The sequence below is a fragment of the Cherax quadricarinatus genome, chromosome 49 (assembly GCF_038502225.1).
Source record: "Cherax quadricarinatus isolate ZL_2023a chromosome 49, ASM3850222v1, whole genome shotgun sequence".
NCBI classification, from domain to species: Eukaryota; Metazoa; Arthropoda; class Malacostraca; order Decapoda; family Parastacidae; genus Cherax; species Cherax quadricarinatus.
This window is the reverse complement of record NC_091340.1, coordinates 14,653,075-14,667,592: the sequence shown is the minus strand read 5'-3', so window position 1 is coordinate 14,667,592 and position 14,518 is coordinate 14,653,075. Positions and strand designations below refer to the sequence as shown.

General features: G+C 39.4%; 1 protein-coding gene across 3 annotated transcripts in view; it reads left to right on the top strand.

Moving 5' to 3' along the window:
- The window catches only part of LOC128696943 (piggyBac transposable element-derived protein 3), a 92,063-nt gene that overhangs the window by 29,768 nt on the left and 47,777 nt on the right, over positions 1-14,518 (top strand). For 2 of the 3 annotated variants that reach the window (XM_070095202.1, XM_053788368.2), the window contains exons 2-4: positions 8,318-8,457; positions 8,839-8,902; positions 11,627-11,775. In XM_070095202.1, the coding sequence (XP_069951303.1) occupies positions 8,318-8,457; positions 8,839-8,902; positions 11,627-11,775 (353 nt within the window). Of the gene's footprint in view, positions 1-7,308; positions 7,878-8,317; positions 8,458-8,838; positions 8,903-11,626; positions 11,776-14,518 lie in introns of those variants that run through there. The other variant, XM_070095203.1, reaches the window with a different exon arrangement.

Here is a 14,518-nt window from a genome sequence, read left to right as displayed (position 1 = left end):
AGAGGCCTGGGGACTTGAGTAATGAACAGAGGAAATGTTATTTTAGTGCCAGGAATGTCTGTCTTGTTTATTCTGGGCCCTATTTGGAAATTGGCATCTTTTGAAATTTGTGTGAAATTGGCAAAATTGCCAGTTTCTGACCACGTTATTGGTTAGTTGACATCGGTAAATGGGTGGTTTCTTGTGCTCATTCGATATAGAAAATGGAGTTCTAGCAAAATAGGTATGATTTTTGTCGACTGGTACATTGGAATTGGCTGATAATAGGGCTCAAAGTGGGGGAAATCGCCGATGCATAAACATCGTCGAGACCAGTAACTTCGTGAGAGCATGATTCCGTAAGTTTTCCATCAAATTTCATACTTTTGGTGTCATTATGATCGGGAAAAGTTTCTCTATAATTTCACAAGAAAATATAATTATTTTTTTTTTTTTCGAAAAATTTCTGACCCTGAGAACAAGTTTAGGAGAGGGCCTGCCGACCCTGAAAGGGTTAATGGTAATATATGTTTTTAACTTATCAGAGTCTGTGTTAAAGGTATTTGATGCAGCTGGTAGTTTACTTACTAGTGTTGATGTGACAGTTGTGTAGTATGAATTAAAACAATTTTCCACTTTAGTTGTTTCGTGGCATACCTCATTATCGACATTTAGTACTATGTTAGATCTATCTACGGGTTTATGGCTATACCCAACTGTTTTAGCTGTTGCCAGAGCTCTCTAGGGTTATTCTTGTACTCTTCAATTTTTGAGCAATAGTGCCTTGCCTTTGCACCTTTTATATGCCTCTGCACTCTGTTCCTCACCCTTTGGAATTCATTTAGCACTGCAATATCCTATCTGTTTGCCTTAAATCTTTTTAGCAACTGGTCTCTGAATTTCATACCTAATGTCTCAGTAGTCATCCAGGGTTCAGTTCTTCTCTTAATTCTAACCTCTTTAACTGGTGCAATATTATCAAGGATGGCAGTGAACATTGTTTTGAATTTTTCCCAGGCATCATTTACGTCCATGCAACTGGTTATCACTGTCCAGTCACAATTGTGTAGCCTATTTACCAGTGTTTCTTTACTGTAGTTTCTATTTGACCTAATTTTTATTGTCCTGTGTTGGACTATCTGTTCTTTAGTGATTTTCCTGGTACAGTAAATGATGAAATGATCACTAAGGCCTGTGGTAATGACGCCTGACTAACTAATGTTCTCAGAGCGGTTGCAAAATGTATGTGGTCAATTAGGGTGGTTGAGAACTGTGTGATCGGGTTGGTGTATTAATTATTTGAGTGTAACTATTCAAATCTAGAATTTGCTTATATGTACCTTTTACTTGGCCTGTTATTTTGGTGTTGAAAACAAGATATTGAAGTCTCCCAGTATTACTGTCTTGCAATTGTTATCAAGTCAGGACAAGATTCTCGAAAAGTCCTCTAAGAACTGGTCATGGGTGGGAGGGTAGTACCTAGTTCCTACTAAGATGGGTTTGGTCTTGGGAAGCAACACTTCAAACCATAGAATCTCCAGTTTGTCATTTGAATCAAGTCTTGGTTCATAGGCTAAGTCATTCCTTATGTATGCACACACCCCACTACCTTTTTTATTCCTATCTAAGCGATTTATATTTTAACCTTCTATTTTGACCTCTTCGTCAGTTACCATATCATCCAACTAGGACTCAGAGATGGATATAACTGCTGCCCTAGTTCTTTTAGCTAGAATCCTAATCTCTGACAATTTTGGAAAAAGTGATCTTGCATTGACATGAATAAAGTGAAGGCCTGTTTTCATAAAACAATCATAATCATCAATATATGGCATGGGGTCATTTGTTTTAAAAAATAGGTAAATCATTGTCATTATTGCCAAAGGGTAGCTGTGCCAAAGTGCATTTGTTACAAACAAAATGAAATCTGGCACCATTATCATAATCAAACACGCATCCACTATGCACCCACCCCTTACACAATTTACATATGGTAAATTTATTTCTCTTCTTTTGTACCTTAGTACAGTGTATACATATGTCTGGTGGTGTCTGAAATAATAAGAATGGTTCTTTAAAATGGTATAAAATACCGACAGGTTGTTAGGTAAGACACATATGCAACAGTTAGGTATCTTTATTATGAAATGTTTCGCCTACACAGTAGGCTTCTTCAGTCAAGTACAGAAAAGTTGATAGAAGCAGAAGATACTTGAATATGATGTAATCAGTCCATCACCCTTAAAGTTTTGAGGTGGTCAGTCCCTCAGTCTGGAGAAGAGCATTGTTCCATAGTATGGAACAATGCTCATCTCTAGACTGAGGGACTGACCACCTCAAAACTTTAAGGGTGATGGACTGATTACATCGTCTTCAAGTATCTTCTGCTTCTATCAACTTTTCTGTACTTGACTGAAGAAGCCTACTGTGTAGGCGAAACATTTCATAATAAAGACACCTAACTGTTGCATATGTGTCTTACATAACAAGAATGGTTCTGTTGTCTCACATTCACCTATCTGTGCATTACATGTAGAGTTAAAGAGTTAAGGTTATCATTCCTAGCTACTAGACCGTCATTATCACCGTCACTTATCTGTATCTCCTTTTAGCAAGATCGAAGGACCACAATGGAAATAAGACAGACAATCCTTGATGACACACTGGCCTTGGGTTATCCTGGGTGGCTAACCCTCAGGGGTTAAAAATCCCAACAAAATCTTATCCTATCTCTTAATGCCTACTATGAAGACCTTTCCATGAGATCTTTAACCCTTTGAGGGTTTCGGACGTACTAGTAGGTCTTACGTGCAGGGGTTTTTGATGTACTAGTACGCATAAATTCTAGCGCCGTCAAATCTCGTGGGAAAAGGCTGGTAGGCCTAGATGTGAGAGAATGGGTCTGTGTGGTCGGTGTGCGCGGTAGAAAAAATCTGGGACCCATTGGTACATTGGGGGAATGCCATCTTAGTACACAATGTCCACCATGCCTCGCTGTAAGAAGTTCCTCACTCCTCGGCGAATTGGAACACTTTTGTTCCCCAGTGACAGTTCTAATACAGATGGAAGTGCCAGTGAAGATGAGTTTCAAGGTTTTGGTGAGGTTTTGACTGAAACTAATGACCATAATATCGGTAATAGTGAGGAAAACCCAGACGACCCTCAGCCTTCCACCTCTGGTGCTGGGCCATCTTGTTCACGTTCAGTTGTACGAGAATCAAAGAGGAAACTCCTATTTTCCCAAATCCCAGACTCAGATGTGAGCATTTGTGATGATAGTGATAGTGATTATGAACTACAAGCTCTTGAAAACAGTTCCAGTAGTGATAGTGAAGTGCAATATTCGCCAGTGAAGTGTCAGTGTATACGACGATATATGCGCTCTGGTAGTGTGTCATATGCTATTCCAAGGGGAAGGAGTACATCTCGGAGTACATCCCGTGTCTGTACAACAGGAACAGACAGTGAAAATGAAGATGATAGTGTTGCAATTGGGATGGAAAATGTGCATGGTGGTGGTAGTAGTGGTGGTGACGGCCATGAGGCACCAGCAGTGGGCCATGCTGCCACCCATGCTGCTGCCTCAGCTGATCTAGAACAAAGGCCACCATCCCCCACCCACCCACCACACCAGCCTCCACAACCACAACCTCCACAACCTCCACAACCACAACCACCTGTCATTGTCCAGTACCCACCAGCAGACCGCACCTGGGATTGGCAGGAAGCTAGCAATTTTGTTCCAAATGCCCACCAGTTTGATGACAGCCGAAGTGGAATACGGCCATCTTGTGCACTTGGGAACAATGCCACTGAACTGGAATGTTTCGAGTTATTCTTTGATGAACCCCTGATCGAAAGTATTGTCATGGAAAGCAACACATACTATGAGTACACCATGGCAAACACAATACTTTCACCAAAATCACGTCTACACCAGTGGAAGGAGGCAACTGTGGCTGAGACGTATCTTTTCTTTGCCACAATAATGCTTATGCCACATGTGTATAAGCACAAAGTGAAATCATAATGGTCAACAGACCGCCTGATTGCAACCCCAGGTTTCAGTGATATAATGCCAGTGAATCGATTTGTGCTAATGTTACGTATGCTTCACTTCTCAGACAAAACCAGGCCTGACAGAAACGACAGGTTATATAAGATTAGGCATGTGTTTGTGTATCTGAAAGAGAAATTCAGTATGTATTTTTATCCCTTCAGGAAGCTTGTAATTGACGAGTCTTTGATTCTGTTCAAAGGAAGACTCTCTTTCAAGCAGTACATACCAAGCAAGAGGAAATGCTTTGGTATAAAGTTGTTTGTGCTTTGTGATTGTTACAGTGGTCTGGTATTGGATATTATTGTGTACACTGAAAGTTATACATTGCAAAATACCAGGAAGTTATTGGGCATCTCTGGTGATGTGGTTAGAACAATGATAGAACCATACCTTGGTAAGGGGCATATATTATGTACATGTACTGATAACTGGTACACAAGCCCCTCACTCAGTGATTTTTTGCGAGTGAACATGACAGATGTGTGTGGCACAGTGTGTATAAATCGGAAACTTATGCCCAGGTTTGACGCTGGCACTCGTAGAGGTGAGGTGCAGGCATTTGCTACCAATGACATCATGGCATTTCAGTGGCATGACAAACGAGATGTCACACTGTTGTCATCAGTTCACCCTAATGAAGTGGCAGACACTGGCAGGCAGCAAAGAGAGAGCAATGAACCCATTCTAAAACCTGCAGCTGTGATTGATTACACCTTCAATATGCGTTCAGTGGACAAATGTGACATGCAGATTGGGTTTGCTGATTGTGTTCGCAAGAGTTATAAGTGGTACATAAAACTCTTTTTCCATCTTCTGGACATTTCCATGCTCAATGCTTATAATATGTATAAGATGAGGACCAGAAACAAACCACAATATGGCGAATTCTGTTTGTCTGTCATCAGACAAATAGTATTCAAGTACCAAGGAAGAACACCTGCAATAGACCACCCACCAAATTATCAACAACTACCTTCTCGTCTGAAGCATGGTGATCACTTCCTGGTAAAACTGCCTGCTACTGCTTTCAAGAAAAAGGCTCAGAAGAGGTGTTATGTCTGTGCACATACAAAAAAATGCCAACAACAACGCAGAGACACTCGTTTTATGTGTGAGGAGTGTAAAACACCACTGTGCATGACACCATGTTTCAAAGACTTCCACAGGCTGCAGAACTTCTAGAAACATTCCCTGTGACTGTATATGTGTACAGTAGGGCCCCACTTATACGGCGGGTTAGGTTCCAGGCAGTCGCCGGAAAGCAGACATCGCCGGAAGGCAGAACGCCATTTTTTCCATTTATAAATGCATATAAATGCCAGACAACAAGTTTACACTAAATTATATTAAGTTAGTAATAGAACTAGGCATTAAAAACACACAAAGTAAAATACATTCACAATAAATTCATTACTTAAAGTATTTGTAATCTTCATGTAGGGAGAGAGGTGAGTAGTACTTATTTGTAGGAAGTCAGGTGCAGGTAGCCCAGGTGTAGGTAGCCCTGGCTCCCCGTCTCATACTTAATATACGATATTTAAAACATCCCAGAGAGGTAAAATACACTTACAGTACACTCTCTATTTACCTTAAAATATGTGTAGTCTTAATATAGGAAGAGAGGTGAGTAGTATTTATTTGTAGAAAGTCAGTGTAGGTAGCCGGTAGGTGTAGCCCGTACACCTATGGCTACCTACACTGTGGCCCAGAGCCATATTATTAACATCGACATGCCTTGTTCACTGAATTTAATCATTTCTAACAACTACCTTTAGATGCCATCATAAACGAAGGTAGAAGTAATGAATAATTCATGCCGAAAATTGTAAACAAAAGCGGAGTGAGGGAGTGGCTGGGCCAAACGCAGATTCATAAACGTTTGCTCTGATGGCTGAGCAGAGAAAACGTAATGTTGTCCCTCCACCCGGCTACCACACAGCTCCACAAATATTATTATTATAATCAAGGGGGAAGCGCTAAACCCGGAGGATTATACAGCGCCTAGGGGGGGATGTGGAAGGCATTCAGGCTTAATTCGGGGAACTGGAGCACAGATCCAATTCCCTAAATCAAGATCCCCTCACCAGCATCAAGGAACCTTCCTTGAGGGGACACAGCTCCACAAGTATTATTATCAGAGCACATAAAATATGCAATAAATGCCAGACAAGAAGTTTACACTAACTTATATTAAGTTAGCAATATAAATAGGCATTAAAAACACAATAAAAGGTATGATACACACAGAGTACACTTATTACTTACCTTAAAATATTAATATCAATATGTGAGAGGTGAGTGGCAGGGTGTTTATTGAATAAAATATTAATATTAATGTGTGAGAGGTGAGTGGCAGGGTGTTTATTGAATAAAATCAGAATGGCACACCATCATCCTCTAACTTGGCACTTAAAGCAAGAGGCTTACGACTCCTCTTTTTATTACAGCTAACCTTAGACGCCATCGTCAATGAGAGCCAACTAGTTAACGAAAGAGTAAACGAGAGAGAGAACGAGATACATGTACAGAGTTGAGACAATGTAAGAACACAAACTGAACAGGTGGTGGACGATCACTTGGTCAGGCGAAATAAATGCGTATTAATATGTGTCTACTTTTAGTTCATTCACGTCCATTTGTAAGAGTTTGTAAAACATTTACCTCAATATTTTTTTATTTTAATAATAATTACGTCACAATACAAATACTCTTACATTGTGTACAAGTTGTACAAGTTAGTTCAGAATAAACAAACAGCAACACACCATTTTTTGAGTGAATGAAGATAATAATAATAATAATAATAATATAATAATAATAATAATTATTATTATTATTATTATTATTATTATTATTATTATTATTATTATTATTAATAATAAAAAGCACTGAACCCACAAGGGTTGTGAATTGCTATATATAGAGTAAAGGCATACAAAAAGAATATTTTTCTACAGTTACCCCCCAATGTACTTGCTTACTTACTGTAATGTTTGACTAGAGAAAACGTAATTCTTCCGACACTACCTACACAGCTGCTTGGTAAACAAGTCTCATATTTACATCAATTTTTATTCTGTGAGTGTATGTATCATGTTTATATGCTATGTAATGGGTTTCATATATAATTTTGAGGAAAATATCATAGATGGATTCATGAAAATGCCTATATTGATGTAAAATAAGACATTTAGTGTGCCCAAGAGTGATTATTATGAAGTAGTATTGGCGTCATGAGTAGAGAGAGACTTAGCGATTTTAATGTGTACCTGCACACCTGCACAGTGTGTAAGTATATTTAGGTACACCTAAGTATAATTATCAGAGTACATATAAAATATGCAGTAACTTTAAAACACTTGAAATTTTGGAAAGTTTCATGACATAATAGATGTGGTCACGGAAAATGTAAACAAACCGGGTAGGGGGCGCCGTATTTGAAAGACCGCTTGCTGTATAGCAAATTTGGGTCATAATTTGACATCACCGTATTAGCAGAATGCCGTAAGGCAAAACGCCATAAAGCGGGGCCTTACTGTATATAAAATATAGAAAAATAGTAATAAACATTTCATATCGTTTGTGTAAATATTTTTTATAAACAAAACAATGACAACAGTGTTTATGCCCTTATTGTGTAGTATTGAAAAAGAAAAAACTTACAAAATAATGATCATATTGGTCTCACAGGCCATAAAAGTTACTTGGAAAAAGAAAAATTAAAAAAATAATAGAAATTAGTACATAAGAAAGTAAATAAAAGAATACCGGGAGACGGCAGTCGGTGATGTTGCCACATTGTCCCCGTTTTTCATCAACTTCACGCCTCCATATCTCGGTAAGTATTGATGGTAAAAATTGTTTGTTTAGTCTATAATATTTAAAAAAAAAAAAAACTATTTTTTCATAAGAAAAAATAATTTTTTTTTTTTAAATTTGGCCAACCCTGAGAACGAGTCTCTGAGAGGACCTGTTGACCCTCAAAGGGTTAATTTTGGTTGCACTTTTTCAATTGTGTTTACAAAAAATTGCTATAGCTGTAAATAACTTACTAAGATAGCTGATAACTCTTGACTTTGTTAAGAATAAAATAGCTTATTGTACCCTTGACTTTGTTAAGAATATGATAACTTACTGCACTCTTGACTTGGTTAAGAATAAGATAACTTACTGTACCCTTGACTCTAAGAATAAGATAACTTACTGTACTCTTACTGTGATCAAGAATGTGATCATTTGTTTAAGAATATTTTTTTTATCAATATTACATTCTTGAAGGTGTATCATGCTCCGGCCCAGAGAGAGAGAAACCTTCGAAGCTTGCACATTTTGAATCAGACAAATTTGACACCCACTTCAAATGCAAGACTGATACGCCTTTAAAATCCCAGAACAGTAATAAAATTGGACAGCCTCTGGTGAGTAGTGATAAATATTTTACATTTGTGAACTGTCAGTATATATTATGGGTGGTCCTCGACTTATGATGGAGTTACGTTCCAATGAACCCATTGTAAGTCGAAAATATCGTAAGTCGAAAAATATTGCAAGTTGAATATGAATATGCTAAATAAATAAATAAATGTCACTGAACAATAAATAAACAGATAATTACTGTAACTAACTAAATACCACTATTGAAAACTAAATAAATGAATGCAAGTTATGGACTTGCCACCTTCATGCTGAGTAATTATCTTTAGTATGATCCTTACTGGATTGGAGCTTGCCAATGTGCATGCACATATACATGAATACAAGAATAAAACTTAATAATTTTCCCTGCATAATGGTTTCAGGACGTTGATGTGCGTGATGACGCAAACTCCTACACTGATTATGACTTAATTGAGGTGAAAGATGGTAAGTTTTATTACATTTTAAATACGTACTGTAGAGCAATAAATTATAGCAAGTTTTATTAACTTCTTAAATTCAGTAACATATATCAATATGTAAAAACAATCACTGTGAAAAAATAGTGAACTTCAAAGCACTTTCATGATTTCTCACATTGCCAAGGACCTTAAAGAACAGAAAGGCACAATGACTAGAACAGTACATAAATAACCTTCACATAGGAGAGAGGAGCTGACAATAATGTTTCAGTTCCACTTGTACCATATATTTACAAAGTCGTATTGACTGAAACATCGTCGTAAGCTCCTCTATCCTGTATGCGGGTTATTTATCTATCAAGGACCTGTAAAAATAATAGAACAGAAGAAGGTCGTATGTGAGATGTGTTGCGAACCCAGGAAGAGACAATAGGATAAGTGGTTGACTGACCACTTGTGTGCTGCTATGACTGTTGCCAGAGCAGTACCCAGTGTGACATCATCATCACTCAATGTCGGGGTTGATGAACTGACTTCATTCAGTGTGTTTATCACAGCTCACAGAGTCTTGACGACCTCAGAGTTACCTGACGGCCTCATTCAGTGTATTCACAACAGGGTGTGTTCTGCACTGCTCACTGAGTCTGGACCTCAGTGTGTTCCACACGGCTCACTGAGTCACCACGGCTTCACTGAGTCCACAGTTTGATGGCCTCAAGAGTTACCTGATGGCCTCACTGTACACCAGCTCGACTTTGCTGGCAATGACTGGACTTAGTTTCCTGCTGGGAATGACTAGATTTAGTTTTCTGATGGCATATCGACTGGACTTAATTGCCTGATGGCAGCAACTGGACATTATCGGCAGTCTTATCCCAAGACGATGTTAGTGTTGGACACTGGAGGGTGTCATGTGGACACAGACTGTTATAGTGCAGAGATAAGGGTGTCATGTGACACAGATGAGATGGAGTGTTATAACACAGAGACAAGGGTGTCATGTGGACACAGTAGAAATGGTGGGTTATAATGCAGAGACAAAGGTGTCATGTGGATGCAGTAGAGATGGTGTGTTATAATGCAGAGACAAGGGTGTTGTGTGACATGGTAGAGAAGGTGTTATAACTCGTAAAGGGTGTCGTGGCACTGAGTGTTGCAATGATGTCGTGTGATACTAGAGTATGGATAGTTATGACACGGGTGCTGTGTGTGATATAGTTGTATTCTTTTTTGTCGATAGACAGTTACGATATCAGTAATGGATAGTCGCATTTGTAATATTGTGCTTTATAAATAGGATAAGTCTGTGTAAGAATTGATACCAAAGAATGTTATACCTAAGAATGCTTTTATTTTATTTACTAGTAAAGATTTAAAAATATTATGTGTATTTTGTACTCCTGGACAAATATTCTTATTATAGTCTGATGATGGGCTAATGAATAATATAGTAATTAAAAGGCTAGTTGAAGCTTTAATCATCCAGATTGTAATAAAGTGATATCTTGGCCTTATAAGCCTTCTATTGTTCTATTATTTTTGCAGGTCCATTATAATGTGAGAAATCACAAAAATGCTTGGAAGTTCACTTTTTTTCACAGTGGTTGTTTTGCATATTGTGATATGTGATATCACCTGTTTACTGTGATCTTATTGCATATTGTGATATCACTTGTTTACTGTGATCTTATTGCATATTAAAGCAAGAATAAGCCTTGTGCAAATGTTTCGCCACACAGTGGCTTCATCAGTCCAGTACAAAGAAGAACGGTAGAAATAGAGGAAATAGTGTGAAATTGATGTGTTCAGTCCTTCAATCTTGAAGAAAGTACAGCATATGCTGTACTTTCAAGTTGAAATACAGAGAAGGAATTAAGTATTAGGAGGACACAATGCATGCAAGTTAATCTAACTTGATTGACTATGTTTGGTGGGTTTCTGTTGTAAATTGAGGATAAATCTTTGGAAGGTTGTGAGAAGAGTTGGGAATTTGAACCTCATATTTTGTGGTAAGAAAGTGTGTTAGTGTGCATGGTATAGTCTCAGTCAGATGACCAAAAGCTCCAGCTGTGGGTCATCATATGACTAAGACCCATGTCAGGAAACACCTTTCTTGTTTCCTGATGAACCTTACCTAAACTAACCTTACATGGCATTTTGACTCCCACAGTGCTGGGAGGGTCTGGGTTCGACTCTGAGGTGATGTGGACAGTTGTATACTAAGCTGGTGTATGAAGGGATTCGGGGAAGCCAGTTAGCTGGTCTAGAGTCTGACATCATCTTTGTCCATCCTTTGGAGTTCCCTCCAAAATGCCTGCATTCCAAAGAATGGACGACTTAGAAGGATGGGTGAGGATGATGCATTTTGGAAGGACATTTGAACAATGTCAGATTAGTTTTGACAAGACTGATCGAATGAATGTTTGTGAATGTTTTAACTCATTTTTTTTGTTGTTGCCCTTCCTCAGTGGAAGAGAACCAGAGCTAGATTCAACAGAAGCAATTTTGGGGTGGTCAGTCACTCAGCTTTGATAGTAGATGTATAGTCTTGTAGTCTTGATTGAAGGTGATCAGTCTGTCAGTTTTGATTGAAGATGTTCAGTCACTCATTCTTGATCGAAGGTGGTCACTCCCTCAATCTGGCACTGTAATAACTACCTCTGTTTTCTATAGTAATAACATTAGCTATTTTCAGTTAATTACTTCCCATTTTCTCATTAAAACAGGCAACCTTTAATTTCTCCCACAGAACCAATAAAGATGGAAGATTGGGTGGATAATGGTGACTGTGATAAGATGTGCAGTGACATTGAGGACAGGAAATATGTAGTGACTAACTTGCATCGCCTTGATGACGTCTCGACAAATATTTCCAGGGAAAAGACCAGTTTCAGCCAAGTGAGAAGTTGCTAAAGATTTCTTTCTTAGTTTTCTAGAGCTTTGTTTTATATATATATATATATATATATATATATATATATATATTATTTTTATTATTTTTTTTATTATCACACCGGCCGATTCCCACCAAGGCAGGGTGGCCCGAAAAAGAAAAACTTTCACCATCATTCACTCCATCACTGTCTTGCCAGAAGGGTGCTTTACACTACAGTTTTTAAACTGCAACATTAACACCCCTCCTTCAGAGTGCAGGCACTGTACTTCCCATCTCCAGGACTCAAGTCCGGCCTGCCGGTTTCCCTGAATCCCTTCATAAATGTTACTTTGCTCACACTCCAACAGCACGTCAAGTATTAAAAACCATTTGTCTCCATTCACTCCTATCAAACACGCTCACGCATGCCTGCTGGAAGTCCAAGCCCCTCGCACACAAAACCTCCTTTACCCCCTCCCTCCAACCCTTCCTAGGCCGACCCCTACCCCGCCTTCCTTCCACTACAGACTGATACACTCTTGAAGTCATTCTGTTTCGCTCCATTCTCTCTACATGTCCGAACCACCTCAACAACCCTTCCTCAGCCCTCTGGACAACAGTTTTGGTAATCCCGCACCTCCTCCTAACTTCCAAACTACGAATTCTCTGCATTATATTCACACCACACATTGCCCTCAGACATGACATCTCCACTGCCTCCAGCCTTCTCCTCGCTGCAACATTCATCACCCACGCTTCACACCCATATAAGAGCGTTGGTAAAACTATACTCTCATACATTCCCCTCTTTGCCTCCAAGGACAAAGTTCTTTGTCTCCACAGACTCCTAAGTGCACCACTCACTCTTTTTCCCTCATCAATTCTATGATTCACCTCATCTTTCATAGACCCATCCGCTGACACGTCCACTCCCAAATATCTGAATACGTTCACCTCCTCCATACTCTCTCCCTCCAATCTGATATTCAATCTTTCATCACCTAATCTTTTTGTTATCCTCATAACCTTACTCTTTCCTGTATATATATATATATATATATATATATATATATATATATATATATATATATATATGTAATCTGTCTCTGTCTCTGTCTCTGTCTCTCTCTGTCTCTGTCTCTGCTCTGTCTCTGTCTCTGCTCTGTCTCTGCTCTGTCTCTCTGCTCTGTCTCTCTCTCTGCTCTGTCTCTCTCTCTGCTCTGTCTCTCTCTCTGCTCTGTCTCTCTCTCTGCTCTCTCTCTCTCTCTGCTCTGTCTCTCTCTGTCTCTCTCTGTCTCTCTCTCTCTTTTTTTTTTTTTTTTTTTTTTTTTTACACAGGGTTTGACAATGTTAAGGATCCCTAGCTTTATTGACAAGCTATTTACAGGTTAAGGATTCCTAACTTTATTGGCAAGCTAAGAGCTTTTACCTACATCAGCTCATTTGAAAGCATTTTTATTGTTATGAGACATACAAGTAGGGAACAGGATGAAGTTGGAGCCATCTGTGGGCCAGCATTTTCATTTGATCAACTGACTATCTCGTTGACATCATTATGCTGTACGAATGTGTTCCATACTCGAGTCATCCTGGGTATATATGATCTCAGATGGAGTTATGTTCTGGAGAAGGGTACAGCCTGAGTGAAGTTGCTGCTTTCTGCCCGTCTTGTGGCATAAAAGCTTGTTTCACGCTGTCCTTGAAGTGGATCCAAGTGTGGTATTTTGACAATATTGGCTTTGTACATAACAGTAAGGCCACCCACATCCCTCCTGTGTTGAAGGCTCTGCTGAAATGACAGATCTATCCAGGATGGGTCCAGGCGAGGGATGAAATGTCTTGCTCTTTTCTCTACTCTGTCAAGCAGTCGCAGATGAGAGGGGGGGCAGGCAAACCAAGAAAGTGGAGCATACTCAAGGTGTGAGGGTACTTGTGCCTCGTACAGAATCTTGCAACCCCTACTGTCAAGCAGATGTGAGATACGGCGAAGTGCTGTAAGCTTCCTGGCTGCCTTGTTTGCAAGATTTACAACATGGTTCTTCATGGTTAGTTTGGAGTCAAATTTCACCCCAAGGATATCAACTTCTTCTCCAGGTGCCAACACCCTCCCATTCATCCTTACTACTGCACCAGCATTACCATCATGGTGCCTAGAGATGATCATCATTTGCATTTTCTCAGGTGCAAATGTTACTTGCCATCTATTTCCCCAAGCTGATATAGCTCTCAGCTGGTGATTGATGTAGCTTAGAGCAGCTGGCATTTCTTCTCTTGGATAATTGAATGTCAGTGTACAGTCGTGTGCATGTGCATGGGATTCTGGGATGAGATGAAGAAGGTCGTTGAAGTAGACATTCCATAACAATGGTCCCAGCACGCTTCCTTGTGGAACACTTGCCCCAGTAGGATGTCTTGCTGATTCCGTTCCATTGAGAACTACACTTAGAGATCTACCATGAAGGTAATCACTGAGGAGACATAGCGTAGAGCCTGAAATTCCCAGTGCTTGAAGTTTTGCTAAGAGGCCCTGGTGCCACACCCGGTCGAAAGCACCAGCAATGTCCAGTGCTACCACACAGCTGACTTTGGATTCATCCAGTGACTGGTGCCACTTAGTGGAGAGGTTTAACAACAACAGATCAGCAGCAGAGTAACCTTTCCTGAAGCCATATTGACGATCACAAAGTAGTGAGTGATAGTCAAAAAAAACTGTCATTTGTCTTGAGATTGTTGTCTCAAGGATCTTACCAGTGATTGACAGGAGTG